The sequence below is a fragment of the Morchella sextelata genome (assembly GCF_020137385.1).
Source record: "Morchella sextelata strain SCLS chromosome Unknown scls_5, whole genome shotgun sequence".
In the NCBI taxonomy this organism is placed as follows: domain Eukaryota; kingdom Fungi; phylum Ascomycota; class Pezizomycetes; order Pezizales; family Morchellaceae; genus Morchella; species Morchella sextelata.
Window position 1 is genome coordinate 1,641,348 of NW_025408620.1, and position 18,478 is coordinate 1,659,825.

Consider the following 18,478-nt stretch of genomic DNA (forward strand, 5'->3'; position numbering starts at 1 on the left):
CAATGCCAAGGACAGTTGGAGTCACCTAACCGGTTTAGGTGCGCTAGTGTTCTACATAGACACGCTCCGGTCATTCACGTCAAATATAAATCGCCCGCTTGGCCGCCCACGATTCTATCTCAGGTCCCAAGGAACAATCTGGGTATGAATGGATGCATCAGATCTCAGCTCTGGCATGGCCTTGAATACGGGGATAACGACCATATCACCATATATATCCGGGTCAGATCTTCGATGGCCAACCCCAATATTGCATAACAAGAACAAAAAACCCATCAACCTCTACAACAATTCCCCCCATCCAATCCATTAATCTGCCAAACATGTCGGCCATGAGCGACGCCTCCTACTCCTCCGTCGAGATGCTCGACACCGAAGACGGCCATCTCGACCTCCCCCTCACCGCCGACCAAAAGCTGCAGGCCAGCGCCCACCTCGACAACCTCATTGACGCCACCACCAGCTACCTGCGCGTCCGCAAAGCCCAGCGAGCTGCCATCGAAGAGGAGTACCGGCAGCGCTTCAGAGCGTTCGATGACACCACCCACGCGGAGCTGAAGAAGATTTACCCGGAGCGGGGGGCTGACGAAGCTTCTAGGATGGGCCTGTGGGTGGGGCTGATTGAGCGGGCGTTTGCGCTGATTGATGATACGAATAAGAATCTACGGGTTGAGGTGGAGGTGGCGAGCTTACTGTCGAGGACGGCGGAGGAGATGGTGGGGATTGTGGGGAGGATTAGGGAGCGGGCGGTGGAGGGGAGGAGGGTGGAGAAGGTGTTTCCGGTGCTGGTGGAGCCAGTGCCATTGTCGAACTATATGAGATACCGGAGTAAGGATGCGTGGAGTGGGCTGCAGGTGATGCAGGATCTTCTGGAGCAGTGTGATAGGAAGATGAGAAATCTTCTATCTGGAGGTGACGGATCAATTAATGGTTCTCTGGATGGGTCGGAGTTCTAAGTCATTTATCATTTTTCCAACCTGACCGTTTAAGCTATGCCTTATAGCATTTTGGGGAGGATTTGGACTGTGATTCTCGTTATTTTGTTTTGTTTATCTTTAAATTTTGATTAGTCGTAATATATTCCCTTATTTACAGCTATTTCTCTACCAGAATGCCAATATATACCCCGCTCTGAATAGTTTATATTCTATACTTATATAATAAATACATGTATCTGCCACTTTTCGAATCCTTCGAAGTAACCAGAATCGTGTGACTCGCCAAAATCACGTAAATAGGTATGATTTGGACCCAGAATCAGAACACCCACATCAGAATTTAAGCTATTATATTGCAAGTATATGTTGCTGCCCTTACTCCATGACAATATCTGCATCATTGCGGCGATTTTGAGGACTTCACTGTGAAGAGAGAGTAGTTGAGTAGCTTGAAAAGAAACATCTGTGGCCCTCGTTGCAGCTCTGCCAAGATTTCCTCAATTAAACTTCTATAGAATATCTGTCATTCGGAAAATAGTAGGATCAGCTACGTGAGCATTTAATAGCTGAGGTAGCAAAACAAACTAACCAATAGAACGACAACTGTATTATTTTTCTTCAGAATGGTTCGATAGTTAAGTTTCTCTTGTTCTTCTTTTTCCCCTCCCTCCTTTTTTCACCGTCCTTTGTTCCTGTCTGTCTTCACCTAGACGTTTCACTGAAGAAATCTGCTCTTGTCGTGAATCTGTGTTCATCACAACATCTAGCTAGCTATCCACCATATCCCCTCATCTAATCACACCTCACAGCATTACCATCTGCACCCCAACAATGCCCACCTCCACTCCATCACCCATTACAATGGCCCACTATATCCACCTCCTAACCACCCAACTCACCAAGTACACCTCCCAGGGTGGTCATCTCCACATCACGCAACGTGAAGCAACACGAAAGATCATTGCCGATGCAGACGCCTACATGGCTTCCATCGGGCTGAGACAGCATGCTACATATGAAGTGGTAGTAGAACAGATTGCGATAATCTTTCGGGGCTATGCGGATGACTTTGTAAGGCGGCGGGAGGGGGAGGGTGGGACCGGGGAGGTGGAGTATCCGCATTAATAACTGGGTAGGGTGTGAATTTCGAGCTGCTGGAAGGTAATCTTGGTGTGCTGGAGGCTTAAGGAGGGTGTTTTCCTGAGAATTCTCGTTCATTGTTCTGGGAGTTACGTTAGCCGGGGGTAAATGATGATTGATGTAGGAAGGTTGATTAGATGAGTCTTGTTTCATAGTATATTAACAATTGTTGATTATCTTCATCGTTTAACCTGGCCTATGATTCGGCACCGATAGCGGTTCAATCCTGATTCGAGTTTATAGAATAACATTCCGAGTGAAACAGTCGTCTGAGACACGTCCTCTGGTGACCTGTGATATAGAGGGCGATATACTGTGATCTCAAGATATCTGGCCTGCAAAGGGTTTGCTTGAGCGTTAGTAGAGAACATTGTAGCGTGGTTGTATTTGCTATGTATCCCTTTGGCCATTTTGGGGCAGGTTAGCTAGTAGGATATCTTTTAGAACACGTTTTTATAGCTATCTGGTAGGACTAGGTTAAGCATATGTGTTAGTTTCAAAACTTATGAGTTAAGCTGCGGCAACATGCTAAATCCGATCATCATCACTTTCATCTTCCTGTATCCGGATATTCTTCAAAGTCGCAGCCTTCTCTAGACTTTAGATATCTAGATCTTGATCACCAGTAGCCTGAAATGTCAACTTTGAATTTAAGTGACCTACCATGCCCGATCAAGTCAAAGGTGGGCTATTAGGAAGAATCTGTTCTTTTTCAGATCTCAGAGTTATGTAGGTTTCTCAATCAATGAATTATCAATCAATCAATATGTAGATTTCTAACATAATTCCGTAATATATTTTTTATTCACTAAGCGGGCCTGGCAGGATATTGTGATTGAAAAGTGACGGTCAAAGGGGTAGCTAGATGGATGGGCTAAGTGTATGGCGTTATCTTGATACACTAGCCTCTTGATCAATTCCTACCTCGGGAAGGCCTCCTGGCCTACTTGGTGTATGAGGAGTGAGTGATTAGTCGTGATCTATCAAATATTAACAGTTACTTGTGTGTGATATAGTATTTCACGAACTTTAAGCAATCACTGACTTCATCGTCGAATAAATCAATGTATGATATTGAAAAAGTAAGTTACAAAGAATGCAGGATAATGAAATGGATATTGCTAAAATGAGGAAATAAATGAAAAATGCTGAAAACAAACAATCGTGAAGTTGACGCCGTCCTGTGGAAAACCATGCTTCGACATCCTTCGCCTTCGCTATGCGGAACCACAAAACGGAAAAGAATAACCTGCACCCAGTGGCCAGCGGGTACGAAAAACAGACTCAAAGCCAGAGCCAGAAACACGAAACCCAATACCACCGAAACTCCAACCCGGAAGAAAACAAGAAAGCACAGAAAAATAAAAAGACAGACCCTTCTACACAAACTCGGGATCCAAATGCGTCGGAATGTCGCCCGTCCTACACCCCACATACCAAGTCTCAAAATAGTCCTCCTGATCCCTCGCCGTCAGCTCACTCCCCGAGGCAGCGCCGTTCTCGGTGAAGAACGGGTACTCCTCCGCATTCCACCACGTTAGGAGGTCCATGAGGTAGAATCTCGCTTCACGTAGAGTGCGCTTGACGTTATCGCGCTCGCCGGGAAAGATGGGGTACTGCCTGTTTGGGAGAACGGTACCGGAGGCTTCGAGGGCGCGGATGATTGCCGCGCAGGTGGCGATGATGCCTTCGTTGAGGCGGCCACGGTCGGCGGTACGCGGGAGGAGGAAGGGGGTTGCCCGCATGTAGGTTGATCTCTGCGACATTATGAGGTACGTTTTGATAGTGGGGTTCTTTTTTGGACAGTGTGTATGTTTGATGTTAAGTGGTTGGCTGATAAACAAGAGGTTGAGCGATGTCCGATGATGAAATCAGCAAGTAACAAACGTATACAAAGAACAAGAAGGAAGGAGAAATGTCTCGGAACATCAGGGAAGCTGCGCTCTTTTATCGCCTGCCAGAAAATGTTCACTGGTGTCGTTTGATATCACGGGATCGGCGAGTCGGAAGTTCCGAGTGCATGGTGATCCGATGGCAGCCGGGGATTTTTCATGAAGGATGCAGGTGGCATGCGCGTGGCCGATAAGAAAGTTTATGTTTGACGGCAGCGGGTAAGACGAGAACGTGGTCGACTCATGGTGGAACGGGGTACGGCAGGGCAGGGCAGTGTGGGGTGGGGGTGGGGGTGGGGGTGGTGGAACGGTGGGGGTGGGGTAGAGGGGAGCTTTAGGTTTTGGTGACATTTCGTGAGTTATGTGTGTGTACCTGCTCTCTAGGTGGGGAAGGCAGGTTGAAATGCTAGCAGTTCTCAGAGTATCAGACAGCATCCAGGTATCGTAGTGCACGTCTCATGACTCTACTTCTGGGTTTAGGCCGGCTGACAGTCCAAGTATCACCGTATAGGGAAGAGGTTCTATTGGCACTGACAACAAGATTATGAGGTTGGCAATTCAATTATAACTTTACAGGGAATGTAGGAAACGGCACGCAATAGGACCGTCATAGGATATCACTCGATGTATGCGGCATACGTTATCACTCGGAATATGGGAAGATGCTAGTAACACGCATAGGTACACTCAGCAACGGGGACAAGGAATTGACACCCTCGAGCTAGCTTAGTTGTTCTCATCTTTAACGTTATGACGAAGATCCCCCAATGCCAACGAAGGTGCTACTCTGATCCAAGGTGTTGCATTAGTGATTGTCACAAACACCTTGATCATACAGGTTGATGGGACGTAATACTGCCCCCCCAAGCCAATGACCCCCACGAACATTCATCTGTTCTACCTTCTTCGCATAGAATCGGATACGAGGTGACCGGGGTCAGGTTTCCCACGCATGAGGTGATACCCGCTTCCTGCACTCGATAGTATTCATGTCCTCGAAGCCTACCTCATGTGATAACTTACTCGGCCAAAATGTTACAAGCAAGGGCCTAATTGAATACGCGTACAAGACACGTGGGGGTATCTGCACACCGAGTTGGAGCCGAAGTAGAATTCCCCCCGGCAAGCATTACTCATTGCGTTCGAACCACGTCTCCCCCACCTCTATAAGAGACCCTTCCCTTCTCCCCCTAGCGATCCTGTCCAACTGATCCACAACCACACCACAACAACCACCCCCACAAACAACCACATCAACAACAACCACAGCCTTCACAAAAAATGGAAGACATCACAACCCTCTACACCACCTTCAAAGCCGCCGTCGATAAATACGAAGCCGCCGTCACAGCGCTTAGCGCCAACCTCGACGGCCCCATGGAGTGTTTCGACGCTGCGGCGGCCCGCGAGACCACCGCGCTCGGTAACGCGGCGTGGGCGTGCCACGACGAATGCGGCGGATATGTGGAGAGGGTAGCGAAGATTAGGGCCGAGGTGGGGCCGGAGCTGAATGGGCTGCTGGGGAGGTGCTTTAAGCTGGGGGAGGAGTTGAGGGAGCTGTCGGATGAGCAGTAGCGGGAGGGCTGAGTGTGGAGGAGGAGGGATTTTGGTTTCTTTTAATTTGGGTCCTGCGATTGGGGGTTCTCCTTTTTTTTTCTGGCTGTTTTTTTTCGTTGGTTTGTTTGGGGGCGTGGAGGTGGGTAGGGAGGAATCGTACTTGTTGGGTTGTTGGTATGGGGTGTTTTGTGTAGGATTTAGGATTTTTTTTCCTTCTTCAAAGGCAGGTAGTAATATATTACGGCTTTAATGTGCTGTACTTCCAACAACGCACTTCGTATAAACAATCCCACAAGAACCTTGAAGGACTGAACATAATATTTATCCCTGTGGGGAATATTGTAGTACGGTCCAGATAATGTACGTGCATCCTGCTTACTTCTACCAAGTGCCTTGAAGTACTGAGTTGGATCTTTAAACAGGGTTAACGAACTCATCTTGCTGTGCCCAGCCTCTGATATCTTCGATAATACTATCCATCTTCTCTCCTGCATTTATATCGTACTGTGTATATCCCAGTCCCTGCCCAAACCTGAACCTGGCGTATACCCTATCTGTACTCTGATTCTGATTTCGATATATCCAGAATAGCAAGGAACCTTTCCTGTAGGGTTTTACCATCCTTCGTTGAAAGAAGAAGGGAAGAATCTGTAAAAGTAATCATCTACACCCCATGCCAGTTCAAGCTACCACCCAGCCCGCACCGCACGCCATGGTGCGCACCTCTCCGACTCCATGCTAGAGAGAACACAGCCAGCATTCAACGGAGCATGGCAGCTGTGTGTAGCCACATGCATCTGGACGTCATATGGCCGATCTATGGGTTCGAAGCCGTCCACGAAAACGAGTCCAGATAACAGTTTGGCTGTCCTCAACGTTGCGGTTAACTGATGGCTTGGTTGCATGTTGCCGATGTATATTTTGACAACACCGAACTGAAAAGAGCCAGCCAGCAAGAAGCGGTTTGGACTGCAGAACTATTCTCATGTCGTAGAGGCAGTAGTCCGGCAGGAACTCTACAGCGGAGGTGTTCGGTGTTAGGTGTCACCTAGCATGCTGTGGGTGTTCGTTGTTTGTATGGGGAGTTCTACCTGGTGCACTGAAAGCCAGTTTAGCTCGACCCAAAGCTGACCCTCCGTTGGGAATTGGTGTAAGAAGAGCAGGAGATGGAATGAACTGCGACGTTGTGGTAAGATGCAGTCTCCACTTGTTTCCTGAAAGTTGACAGCTCGTTTATCGCGGAGATCTTATCTGCTAAGCTTGGCACCGATAAGGCGATAACAGACTTGGCACACAAATAGCACCTAGGATGGAAAACACACATGGCGAGTGTGGCCTAACGGTTAGCACTCGCCCCCAGACGGACCCCGTGAGGTTGGACCCCCTTCGATCACAGAAGGGTAAGGGTTCAACCCGGGGGTGGGGGTTGTAGCTATGGCTTAGACTATCAATGCAACCTTTAGCTCTTTTTTTGAATTAATCTTTTTCTGAACTTGGGAAATAATCGGCACTTGCTGCAATTTTACACGGGGCTGGAAGTCGCTATAATTCACGTCTCATAATGAAGGGGAGAGCTTTTGTCGTAATATGCTCGCGGCACGCCGCTACCTACACCACTGTAGAGATAGAGGTTCAGGGTTCGGGTTTCTTTTTTTCCCTCCCAATGAACACGATTAGGAGAAATTAAAATATTACAGTGAAAGCGCATCAAAAATGAACGCATTCAACTTTGCAGATAGTACTCTCTCTTATTCCCATAGGAATTGCTTACATATGTAACTAAAACAGAAACTAATTTGAAGCATTATGGTTGAATTGCGTCAACATCGTAAATGTCTTCGTTGGGATAAACATGTGTGAACACCCAGCGGCGGAGCACCCACGGCGGAATACCCAGCAAACATCACTGACTGCTGTAAAAGAAACCTCAACCCAGCAAATTGCCTTCCTGCAGAGGTGTACGTAGCAGAAGTGTACAACTAGCATCTCACTTATCGCCGAGATCTTATCTACTTGTATCTTGGCACTGATAAGGTGATAAGCTCTCGATAACAGACTTAGCATTAAACTAGCACCTGGGATGGAAAAGACACATGGCAAGTGTGGCCTAACGGTTAGCACTCGCCCCCGGATGGACACCGTGAGGTTGGACCCCCTTTGATCACAGAATGCTAAGGGTTCAACCCAGGGGTGGGGGTTGTAGCTATGGCTTAGACTATCAATGCAACCTTTTGTTCTTTTTGTCAATTAATCTTTTTCTGTACTTGGGAAAAATTAATACTTGTAGTGGAATCATCTTGCTGTGATGTTATTGCGCGAGGCCGGCCGGGGGTGCTTGAAACTACAGTTATAGGATCGTTGCACGGGGTTTAGACAACGAAGGGGAAAAACCCTTTATTTTATTTTATCTTTTTTTTTTTTTTTTTTTTTTTGGGGGGGGGGGGGGATGGTTGCAGAATGTTACTTGAGTCACGTATTTGATTCAGGCCACCATGTTGAAAAGTGCCCTTCAACTCCACCCGCTCAGCTACTAAGGGCAAATCCTTTTCGCAGATGACCTTTGCTTTCCATCGACAATTACCACTGGTGCATTACAGTCTCAACTCTCTTCTCATCAATACACACAGCAGAACGCACACACCACCAGGAGACGGAATGAACCGCGACATATCCGGACCCCCAGCTGGATGCTCATCTCGCTTGCAAGCTACAGGTAGGTTGGTTGAATGTTCTAGGGAGTGGTGTTTCTCGCTAACATAGTGAGTGTTCATCTCCCGTTCTTCCGGAACAGAACTGCCATCTTTATCATCAGAATCGGGCTTGCGGATTACAATATATTGATGCCCCTTTCTCTGGGATTGAGCTTACACTTGTTTTTACCGGGTTTTGGATAGCACGCCCACCCGCGGGGTGTGTTGCGGGCCCCCTGCACTAGAATGGCGATGACCCACGATTATGCAAAGTGAATTCAAGGTAGGGAATCCCGTCACTGAGGGTCAAGGAGAGGATATTAACGGACAGAACACATCCTTAGGACTTGTAAAGATTGTGATGCTTAAGTCCTTTTCCCTTCGACCCCTCAGATACGAGTGATAATACATGATCAAGGGCCAGTGTCGGATTGACATGCTGAGATGAAAGTTCGCTAATGTTATTTCCAGGGAAGAGCTCTCAAGCTTACTTTAGTTTACTCAAATCGAGGAGAAGGGTCTCATTTCCAACTGGAAGATATCCACAACGATGGTTTACAAAACCAGAGTTTCGAAGATCACTGTAGTACTGGAGGTAGTTGGACAACCTTCGGGAAAGATGATTGTGACTACATGGATAAGATTTCATGTGGCCGAGCGGCAGAGTCTCCCGCTATTGATCTTAAATCTAAGGTACATGGAAATGGTTCGGACCGCGGAGTTCGAGTGTGTAGTCATCAACCCGGCATTAGGAAATTCGTTCAAATATGATTCGCCGAGAGGCTCGGGATACTATGTTAGTATATTGACCACCAATGGGACTGCACCATGCTACTTTCTAGTTACGTCCGGTTTGATTGGTTACCGTAACACTATCCTCAGTTAAAAGAAAGATTGAACGTTGACGATTTCTGCGCAAAAAAGGTATAAAAGAGCTGAACCCCTAGTCCCCCCCTTGTAATGTTTCTGAAACACTCAAGCTAACTTACACAAGTTTACACTACCTTCGTATCACTCGCCCCAACCACAATATCAGAAACAGACTATCAACAATCCAAAATCAATAGCAACACACAGACAATGGCATACTCAACAGGTCTCCAAGGGCGGCCGTGCACCCCCCGGCAAGCCATGCTCGAGCTCCAACGTGCACACCTATCTGCAGCCCAACGCCTTCTTAATATCCGAAGTGCCGCCGACTTTGCCCGCGATAACTGGGCAATCGTCAGGGACGTGCGTGACATTACCCGAGCAGTCACTGAAAATTTGAGGGGATATTCCACCTGTTCTTCGAGTAACTACCTCAATCCTTCGTTCCGGATGGAGGTCAGGGACTTCGTGTCACTCCACAATGACGGCTTTGAGAGGAACCAGAACCTCTTCTTGCAATATCAGAGGTACAAGAACGGCATTGAGAGAAACACAAGGACGAGGTTGGAACAATATATCAGCACCATCAGGGAGGAGCAGGAGTTGGGCAATGAGTATTGCGACGAGATTTCAGAGCTGTTGAGGTAAGAGACTACCGAACAGCTCTCAAGTGGGATTCGATATTCTTGGGGAGGGGAATTAAACTATGTATGGCTGGTGGAGATGGCTAAAATGTTTTGGTTGCGTGCGATTCCTGATTTTATTTCCTTTTTTTCTTCTTTTGGGTTGTTTTGGACGGTTGATAGAATCCTCTCTGCGGTCTTGGTCAACAGAGAAAACAGGATACCTGTTGCTGCCTTCTTTAGCACAGTTAACTTTAAACATGGCATATCGCTCCGAGTACTGTTTCAAGTGGGGTCATCGGCTCACATGGTTATATATGATCCACGTGATAAACTGACGTTCCCGCTTCACGCCGTGATCCGACTGGATAACAAAATATTGCAAGGTACGGATATCCAATTATTGATATAACCAGCTTTTCCACCAATCCTTGCTTCGTCAAGAAGAAAATTTTCGCTACTTTTCAAATCACAGAAAATCACCCAGTCTTCGCCGCCCACGTGCACAGGAACTTGGCAGTTCTCAACTTCTGGGCGGCTGACTAAGATACATTCTTGGCACCACTCAACACTTCAAGCCCGACGTCCGAGACTGAGAGCATTAGCTCGCGTCTTCCTTAGCGAGATCAAGTCGGCCAATAATCATTAGGACGCTCTTTGTTATGGTCTACATCACTCAGATGTTTTGCTGGAACGGAAGCTTGGAGCTGCGTCATACAATATCACTCGCATTCCATCAACAGCATATGTGGTATCAATCATTACCCTTGTCTAAGTAGTATCAATACTCCAGGACATGCAGTAAGATAAAGTTATATCCGCGAATGATCAACCTAGAGGCAAGATACTTCGAATACGCTATCGTTTTATCATTAGATGTCGTTGGGCGTAGTATTTATTGAGGGTTTGTTAATTAACACGACAAGCTCGCACAAACCAATTGCTATATCACGTTTTCAGAATACAAGGAGAATATTATTATAGTTTCCTAAATGCAAGGTAATATTTTGGTGGATTGGCATGAGCAGAAATAGTTCTTTAGTGGGGGTTCGGGAGGTCCTCTTAACCTCCGGGTGGCCTGTCTCGGTGGCAGTGAATTCGATTATGGTTACTCATGCCGTCGGTTTGGATAGGGATAGGAATGAGTGATCGGAAGTAAAACCTGCTTTTGACGAACTTGTTTAGATGGCAGTGAATATTCATTTTATCACTGGCCAGGTAGGTCTCTCTAGTGAGGACTAGTAAACCCCCTCGCGTTGGCAGTCAGGCTCAATATATGTCAGGTTAGCCGGTAAAGGCAGGTCTTCTAAAATGACGACACTACACCTTAGGAAAATTTAAAAGGCTTCCATATCCGCGCAGAGCTGTTTAACGGATGAGGGTTGCCCTCTCTCCTTCCCAATTCTCTCCTCGCCTCAAACGAATAAAGCTAAGCACAGTCAGCCTGCCTGTCTTACACCAGGTAATCCCCTCCGTGAGTCTCGGGATATATGTTCCAATCCATACCTCGTACACAGGAACACATGTTTTCAAAACACAAGGTTAGGCGGTGCAAAAAATATGCAGGCATCCGAATACTGCCATTACGGCACCTTATGCGAAGGGAAGTAGGTAACAGTTCTATACATAGTCCCAGGTGCGTCTAGCAGCCTATTCTAGCTCTTCGGAGAATACAATTTCCACTTCCGGGAACCAGCTGATCAAGCGTTCTACGCAGCAAGGTGTTTCCCCATAATAGCCTTCTATCAAGACGGGTGAAAGGCTGTGTAGAATAACGTCCACACACTTCAAATGTGATATTTATACCCCCACCCCACGCACCTGTCAAAACGCAAACAAAACAAAAACACCCAAACTGCAGAAATGTCACAACTAACAATAGGCCAAGTCCACAACACATACCTACAGGCTGACATCACAACCCTCCGCAAGAAAGTGGGAGAACTCACAAGTCATAACGTTCAGCTGCAAAAGTTTCCTGAAGCCTCAAAAAACCTCACGACGAAAGGTCCTGACACAACCCGTATCCGCACCGCCATCCACACTTGTGCCGGCCTCATCAACAACCTCCTCCACTCGAGCCTCGACCACTGGATCACGCTCAAGGACGCAGCTATACTGCACATGAACACCGCGGAGAAGCTCAATCTTGACAGCCACTTATCTGGCATCACTGCGCTGAGACAGCAGTATCATGAGTTGTGTGTGGGGATTAACCAATTCCTGGCCTGCTACGACGAGCAGATCAGTATCGCGGGAGAGAAAGAGGAGGAAGAGGAAGAGGAAGAGGAAGGTTGGCTCAATTTGTCAGAGCATCGACTAATGCACTACCGTGAGGAGGCGGAGAAGCTGGATGAGCTTGTTGACGACCTTGAAGACGTGGCGGTAGATTTTAAGGTCGTACTAGAGGACACCGAGGACGCCTCTTCCGAAGAGGACGAACCGATGTTTGACTTTGGGCGTGACAAGGGTCTGCCAAGGGCGATGATGGCAGGGAAGAAGGTGGACCAAAGGGCTGCGACGGGGGAATATAGAAAGCAGATTAGGGAGTGTGTTGCAGTAGTAGATGGGTGTCTGTCGCGAGTGAGGTATTGGGATTTGATGAGTAGTATGAAGTTCCTTGTTGAGGAAAATGAGAAGGAGTCGCAGGAGGAGATGAAAGAGGTGGCAGAGAAGTCAGAAGATACGAAGAGGAGGTTTAGCGCGCTCTGTCAGGATCTGGAGGCGGGTATGAATGTTTGTGGAGATAGACTGAGGGGGTGATGAGGCCTTGTGGTTCGTTTTCTATGTTTAAAGTTCTGAATATTGTTTTTTTCTCTGTCATATAAATTTGATTTTTGGTTCCAGAACATGACAAATATATAGCATTTGGGAACGACTACAACAGGCATAGTCGAGCGTAGTAATGTCATTAAGTACAAATCTTCAGTCGATGACCTCTCTAGATGATATTGATAGCTTTATTCAGCAATCCTGACCAACGTTGGAATAAAGATAACTCAACGGGTATGTCGAGTTGTCTGATGAGGTAATCCTGCTGTGGGGCCTGCACGGGGTGTTGGTGTTGGTTATAAATTAATATATACAGACACTAACTACTTAATAATGTAGCCTAAGACAAATCCCATAGTGTAGAACCTTTGAATTCCGCAGTAGAAGGCACTTTGATCTCCTCTGTTCCTATTCCAGTATCGAGTAGTTCTGTTCTGGAATATATGGATTGGTAGAGAAGCTTTATATTGGCCTACTATAACAGTTAAATTGTCTTTCCTTTCAATCTGGCTGGGTTGGTCGACACCTCTAGTATCTTGCTAGCTGTAAAACTTGGTTGGTCAGATCATTAGAGGAAATATAATTATAAATGCTTCCTCGAGAAGTAGGTAGCAAAGCAGGCTTTCAATCCAATACAATCACTCTCAAAGTTCACCTTTTCCAAAACGGTTCACTTGGCTTGTAGAATATATCTCACATCATTGGGGAGTATTTTATAGCTCGCTCCGTTAATCTTTCTAAAGAAAATGCACAACCCAATACATAAACTCGAATACTCTGAATATCAAAAAAGTGACATCACTAACAGTAGGCAACTTCACAATGCAAAATTGCAAACGTATATCGCACTTGTTAACGCCCTCTTATGAACACTGATATTTCATAAAAGATTTTTAAATGCCTAACTTATCGACGAACACCCTGATGTAGCGGACTAGAGATATCTTGCTGTAGAGCCCAAAGGTTCGTGGGAGGACCAAGAGATTGTAGAGAGTAGGTATTCGTGATAGGCGCAGATATTGGTGGAGGGCCCACAACTGTTTGTGAATAGTTGAGGTATCAGTACAGGGCCGGCAATTTTTCGTGAACAGTTTTGGCATTCATGGAATCACTAGAAGAGGCTAAAGATATTCCTGATAAGCTCAGGTGTTCGTGGAAAGCCTGCAAGTGTTCGCGAACAGCTCAAATATTAGTAGGAGGATCAAGAGTAGCTACATATATTCTTGAAATGCATGGGTTTTTATGGAAAGCTCTCAGGTGTTCGTGATTGGGCCACTGATTCGTGATTGACTTGTGAAGTCAGATTAATTATTATTGTCAGGATACGGCTAAAAGGATAATTCCATATAATGCTGAGGTAATTATTAGCATCCTGCTGCAGGGTAGAAAAATATACTCAAATGCTCAACTTCTTTTTTCTTCCGCTTCAACAACCCACAATTCTCCAAATCTGAACCGCACTATTTTCTAACACAACTAATGTCAGCACAACCGTGTAGCCCATTCTCCACTGAAGCTAAAGCAGCATGGCTTCAGCACCTACTCGATCCAATTCACAAAAACCGATTCAGGTCATCTCAAGATAAGATTACGTTAGTGCAGGCTTTCCTATAAGAACAGAGAGCCTCCGGTGCCTATGGGAGATGTCTCTTGTACGAGACCAAATACAGATGTCAGATTATGAATAATATTTTGAAATTTGAAACTGCAACAGGTTGTTGGGGATGAATAAGTTAGTTGCTGTACCGTCGTGCATAGCTAAACGCTAATCTCTTTAGGCATTTGATATAATCATTCAGTCTTATTTAAGTCTGTATCATATCGGACGTGATAAAACACTGGCAGATATAACTTCTGACTATTATAGAGTGACCCGGAAAGAGGTATTTTAGGTTTTGAAACACTGCTCAACCTGCGCTGTCAATCATAAACAACAACAAAAGACAGGAATCAGACTGATAATTGTAGGTAAATATTTAGATCGTATTCAGGTGGATTTGATTGATATGTGGGAATACCTAACAGGGGAATGAACTGAATATATCATCTCAGAGACCATTTCAGGAAGCTTTCGGTAGCATACTCAATCTCAAACAAAACCAGTGAGGTGGTAGCCAATGCAGTATTGAATTTCATTGTGCATTATGGTCCTCCCAAAATCCTACAATGTGATAATAATGGAGAGTTTAACGGTGCATTATTGATATTAGCCTTTGAACATGGCATCAAGGTAAGTTACCTCTAGTCAATAGTTGAACTAATATTAAACTATAGGACTATAAATTGCCACGCACGTGATCTACAGACGAAGAGATTGATTGAACAGGCAAATAGTGTACTTAAAAGCAAGCTTAGTGCTTGGTGCACTGATCATCAGACAAGCGGCTGGTATACTGTAATTTCAGATGCTGTTTTAGCCATGCATAGTCAAAAACCCTCTGTAACAAACAAATCACCATACACTATTCCCTTTGGATAACGAATGTTTGTTCGAATGATTCCTTTTACCGAAAGACATCAATAAGAGGTATCTGATAAGGAATCTGATTCTCAAGCTAGCAACAAAAACCTCAACACCAACTCCAAACATAATCAGTCAGAAGATATATCTGATGATAAGCATTCCGTTTGAAATGAAATATTTACAGGTAGTTTGAATATTCTAATTCATTGTATATCTCTGCACTTATACCATATCATTCTCAAGGGGGCGAGTAGCGAGTATTCTGCAGGGTACAAAGTAGGTAGTAGTGATCGGTGGGGGAGCCTGCGATAGGGGCCCTGAGTGACTCTAGCACTGGTAAGGATCAACGGGATAATGGGAGCAGCAGAACAGTGGGCTTCTTGAGCAGAGAAGAGGAAATGATATTATATAGTAATAGACAGCGTAGGTACAGAAGACTTTGCATATCAGAGGAAAGAAAAGAAAGAAAACAGAAGCGAGGGCGAAACCTCCTAATATACACAAGGAAATCCCAGCGATGACAAATCCAAAGTGACTCATACACTTGCGACCAACAGAACCCGATAGAACTCAATAGAACCCTTATGACTAATCTAACTCCTCGTAATCCAGTGTATTAATTAATCGATTCATGAAAAACAACTCGAGTAGATTAGAGGCCAGGAGTGGACTGCTAATGAAAATATATCAGCTTCACAAACTCAACAAGTACCCATGTGAATTTTTTGAGGAAATGAAGTAGTATTAAGAAATATGCATAGGAATAAATCATATGCAGGCTATTTACAGTGAACAAATTGTTATAATGCCTCATACGAAAGAAAAAGAGCAAGAAAAATAGTAGAGATTTTTTTTGGAATTCCAGTTGGTACACTATCGGAAGGAGATAAAAAGGCTAACTGGGTTTCTTAATGAATTTGAAGTCATGGTTCCGCAATATATAATCGAACTAGAGTTTATGGAAAAAAATGAATCAATACTTCCTCACCGATCTGAATGGATTACCTAACGGCCAACAATAATAGCTGCGAATCCGCGGATGATAATTTTGATAAACTAACGTACAAATATTTGAAATGGTGATCGGGAGATAGAAGAGTATTTGGTACGGATAAAGTATTGGAACTTTATGACTTACGAATTTTGCTCTGGGCATCAAAAGGAACGAGAATTTTTTGAAGGAGATGGTTGTATTAGAGAAGGAAGTGTGGGAAGGAAAGAAGAGATTTGAAGTAATCTGCAAGGGCACAGATAAGGCTGGAACGATTTCTAGGGAGAGATATTTAGGTGCAAGATGTACGCCGACATATCCAATGGGGATGTCGGATGTAACGTTGAAAGCTGATTTCTCAGGTTCCATCAGTTGTCTCACTTTCTTTCTCCCTCGAAGTTCTACATTTGTATTCTAATGATAATAAGATGAATCGATGTCCAAACAATGAATACATCCATAAGATATATTGGTTTCTACTATAGATTGTATAATAATCTTTAATTCTTTGGTATAGAACTTTACGAGATAAATGAGATATGATAAATTGAAAGAGATGAAGGTTACGGACTGGATGACCTGTAAGTCTATTTATGAGGATTTATTGAGATTGGAATACGTTACTTGACACTTTCTTCGTACCTATCAGATGACGTATCATCATAATCTATCTGAGTACCCTCCTTCTTCTTGGATTTTCTGATTTTTCTCACAATAGGAGCTGCCAGCCTTAGTTTCTTAAAGATTCTTTTCTTGGCAGCGGCATGCATTGCTTTTTACTCGAGTTCTAATTCCAATTGCATGACCTCTGCTCCCATAATAATTTGTATGTTAGATATCAACCATCTGTCTGCCTTTACTGCCCGCCTACCTATAGTTTAGTGAGATCTTCTGAACTCAAATACCCTCCTGCTAGATGCATCAAAGGAAGAATTACAGCATTATAATCAGAAGGGTCGCTGACCTCCAATGCAAATTGTGTTTGCTGGTGCAAATCTCGGTGGATTTTTGGAGTTTGAAAATTGTAGTCGAAGAGAATTTTAGGGCGATTTGAAGTTGCATATTTGATAGATTTCAATGATCTGCCTTTATTGAGGACTTCATTAGGGTTAAAAGGAAATATTCCTGTTAATTTAAAAGCTGATTTCATTTTATCTCTCGTATGCGTTTCCTTTCCAGCTTCGGTGAATAGAGATTAGAACGTACCTATAAAAGATGAGTAAAAAACTTAATATATTAATTAAGATATGTGTACCCTGTGTGATTCCAGTATAATTTCTCTCATATCATTGTCGGAAGCTTTGCCACAATAATATTGAATTGGGTCGAATAGTCCGACATACATTAGCTGCAAGTGATGAGTTGAATGTGCAGGAAGACTGACCAAATGAATATTACGAGATTATGCATATTCACAAAAGTCATACATGAGGTGTAACCAATGCCCATATATTACTAGAAGATGAGGGCAGTTATAAATGATTTTAGCGAATAAATATCAAAGTATTCTTTTAAGTTGAAGTTCCATATAGTGACCTTTGCCTTTAAAAATAATCCACAATGAAAGAGCTAAACCAGCAGTATAAGTAGCCTCCACTACTGTAATAAACTCGTGGGACCCAACTTGTTCTAAATTGAGATTTCTTCTACCATTTCTGCATACAACTTTGGCCTCCGATGAATAACTAAGGATAAATTCTTTTTTGTTAAAGTTGTAAATATCACAATCGGGTTTTAGTCCTTTGGAGATGAGCTTGCATAATTATAACGGAGCTATTTCAACTGTCTAGTGTATTAGTATACACAGGGTCCGGTTACATATTGAGAGTTATTTTTAGAAGCCAGCTGCACAGTGATATACAAGTGCCGTCTGTGTGGTTAGCCACCTGCTGTTAGAGTAACTAAATTCTGAGCGCTAAGAAAAAGATCTATTAATGGAAGCAATAGCTGATGAGTTTATGCCTCCCCAATAACCAGATAACTGGCCAGATTGAAGCTCTGAATGCCCGGTGATCATATGTATTCTTCGAGCATACAGGTCTACTGATAGTTGCAGGGACTATCCCTGGGAAGTCTATAATAAGCAAAAGCTCCACAGCAATGATTAAGCATACACCTGATCGGCAGCTCATTCATGCAGGTTCCGGTTGTATGGCAACCAAGGCTGCAGGTATTACAAAGGCTTTAACTAAGGGTGGTTGCCTTTGGTACCGGAAACAGCTACTGTCGCTTAGAGGAAAGTAGAGTAATAGTAGTATTGTTTCCCTCACGGATGAAAGCCATCACCGGAATTTAGTAATATGTTAGGAGCGGAGAATAAAGGCCATTAGAGTATAAGTACTCGAGCTCATTTTCCACCCTGTGATCCTGTTCCCCCAGTCTTTATCAAAAAGAAAAATCAAGTTCTTATTAGTAGCAGAGCCTTTAAAGATTATTCATTTCTAGCGATAGAATCTTTGAATAATCTGCAATCTGATTGTCTATCTTGCATAGCCGTCCCTAATTTATCTTATTCTATTTTCATTAGAAGATACCCTCATT

General features: G+C 44.3%; 6 protein-coding genes across 6 annotated transcripts; 5 read left to right on the top strand and 1 right to left on the bottom strand.

The window, feature by feature from the left end:
• Window positions 1–323: 323 nt before the first annotated feature.
• H6S33_010970 (uncharacterized protein) lies at window positions 324–956 on the top strand (the record flags this gene model as incomplete). Its single annotated transcript, XM_044842348.1, has 1 exon — window positions 324–956. One exon carries the CDS (start codon window positions 324–326, stop codon window positions 954–956), a length of 633 nt encoding a protein of 210 aa, XP_044696900.1.
• An 813-nt stretch (window positions 957–1,769) lies between these two features.
• On the top strand, window positions 1,770–2,125 carry H6S33_010971 (uncharacterized protein; the record flags this gene model as incomplete). Its single annotated transcript, XM_044842349.1, has 2 exons — window positions 1,770–2,009; window positions 2,075–2,125. 2 exons carry the CDS (start codon window positions 1,770–1,772, stop codon window positions 2,123–2,125), a joined length of 291 nt encoding a protein of 96 aa, XP_044696901.1.
• A 1,332-nt stretch (window positions 2,126–3,457) lies between these two features.
• H6S33_010972 (uncharacterized protein) lies at window positions 3,458–3,844 on the bottom strand (the record flags this gene model as incomplete). The annotated part of the gene is made up of 1 exon (XM_044842350.1): window positions 3,458–3,844. One exon carries the CDS (start codon window positions 3,842–3,844, stop codon window positions 3,458–3,460), a length of 387 nt encoding a protein of 128 aa, XP_044696902.1.
• A 1,407-nt stretch (window positions 3,845–5,251) lies between these two features.
• On the top strand, window positions 5,252–5,545 carry H6S33_010973 (uncharacterized protein; the record flags this gene model as incomplete). Its single annotated transcript, XM_044842351.1, has 1 exon — window positions 5,252–5,545. The coding sequence occupies one exon, from the start codon at window positions 5,252–5,254 to the stop codon at window positions 5,543–5,545; it is 294 nt and encodes a 97-aa protein (XP_044696903.1).
• A 1,695-nt stretch (window positions 5,546–7,240) lies between these two features.
• H6S33_010974 (uncharacterized protein) lies at window positions 7,241–10,256 on the top strand (the record flags this gene model as incomplete). The annotated part of the gene is made up of 13 exons (XM_044842352.1): window positions 7,241–7,265; window positions 7,330–7,485; window positions 8,081–8,240; window positions 8,319–8,410; window positions 8,491–8,500; window positions 8,562–8,566; window positions 8,735–8,910; window positions 8,970–9,017; window positions 9,100–9,141; window positions 9,212–9,225; window positions 9,285–9,731; window positions 9,894–10,096; window positions 10,186–10,256. 13 exons carry the CDS (start codon window positions 7,241–7,243, stop codon window positions 10,254–10,256), a joined length of 1,449 nt encoding a protein of 482 aa, XP_044696904.1.
• Window positions 10,257–11,573: 1,317 nt separating this feature from the next.
• On the top strand, window positions 11,574–12,473 carry H6S33_010975 (uncharacterized protein; the record flags this gene model as incomplete). Its single annotated transcript, XM_044842353.1, has 1 exon — window positions 11,574–12,473. The coding sequence occupies one exon, from the start codon at window positions 11,574–11,576 to the stop codon at window positions 12,471–12,473; it is 900 nt and encodes a 299-aa protein (XP_044696905.1).
• Between the last annotated feature and the right edge of the window lie 6,005 nt (window positions 12,474–18,478).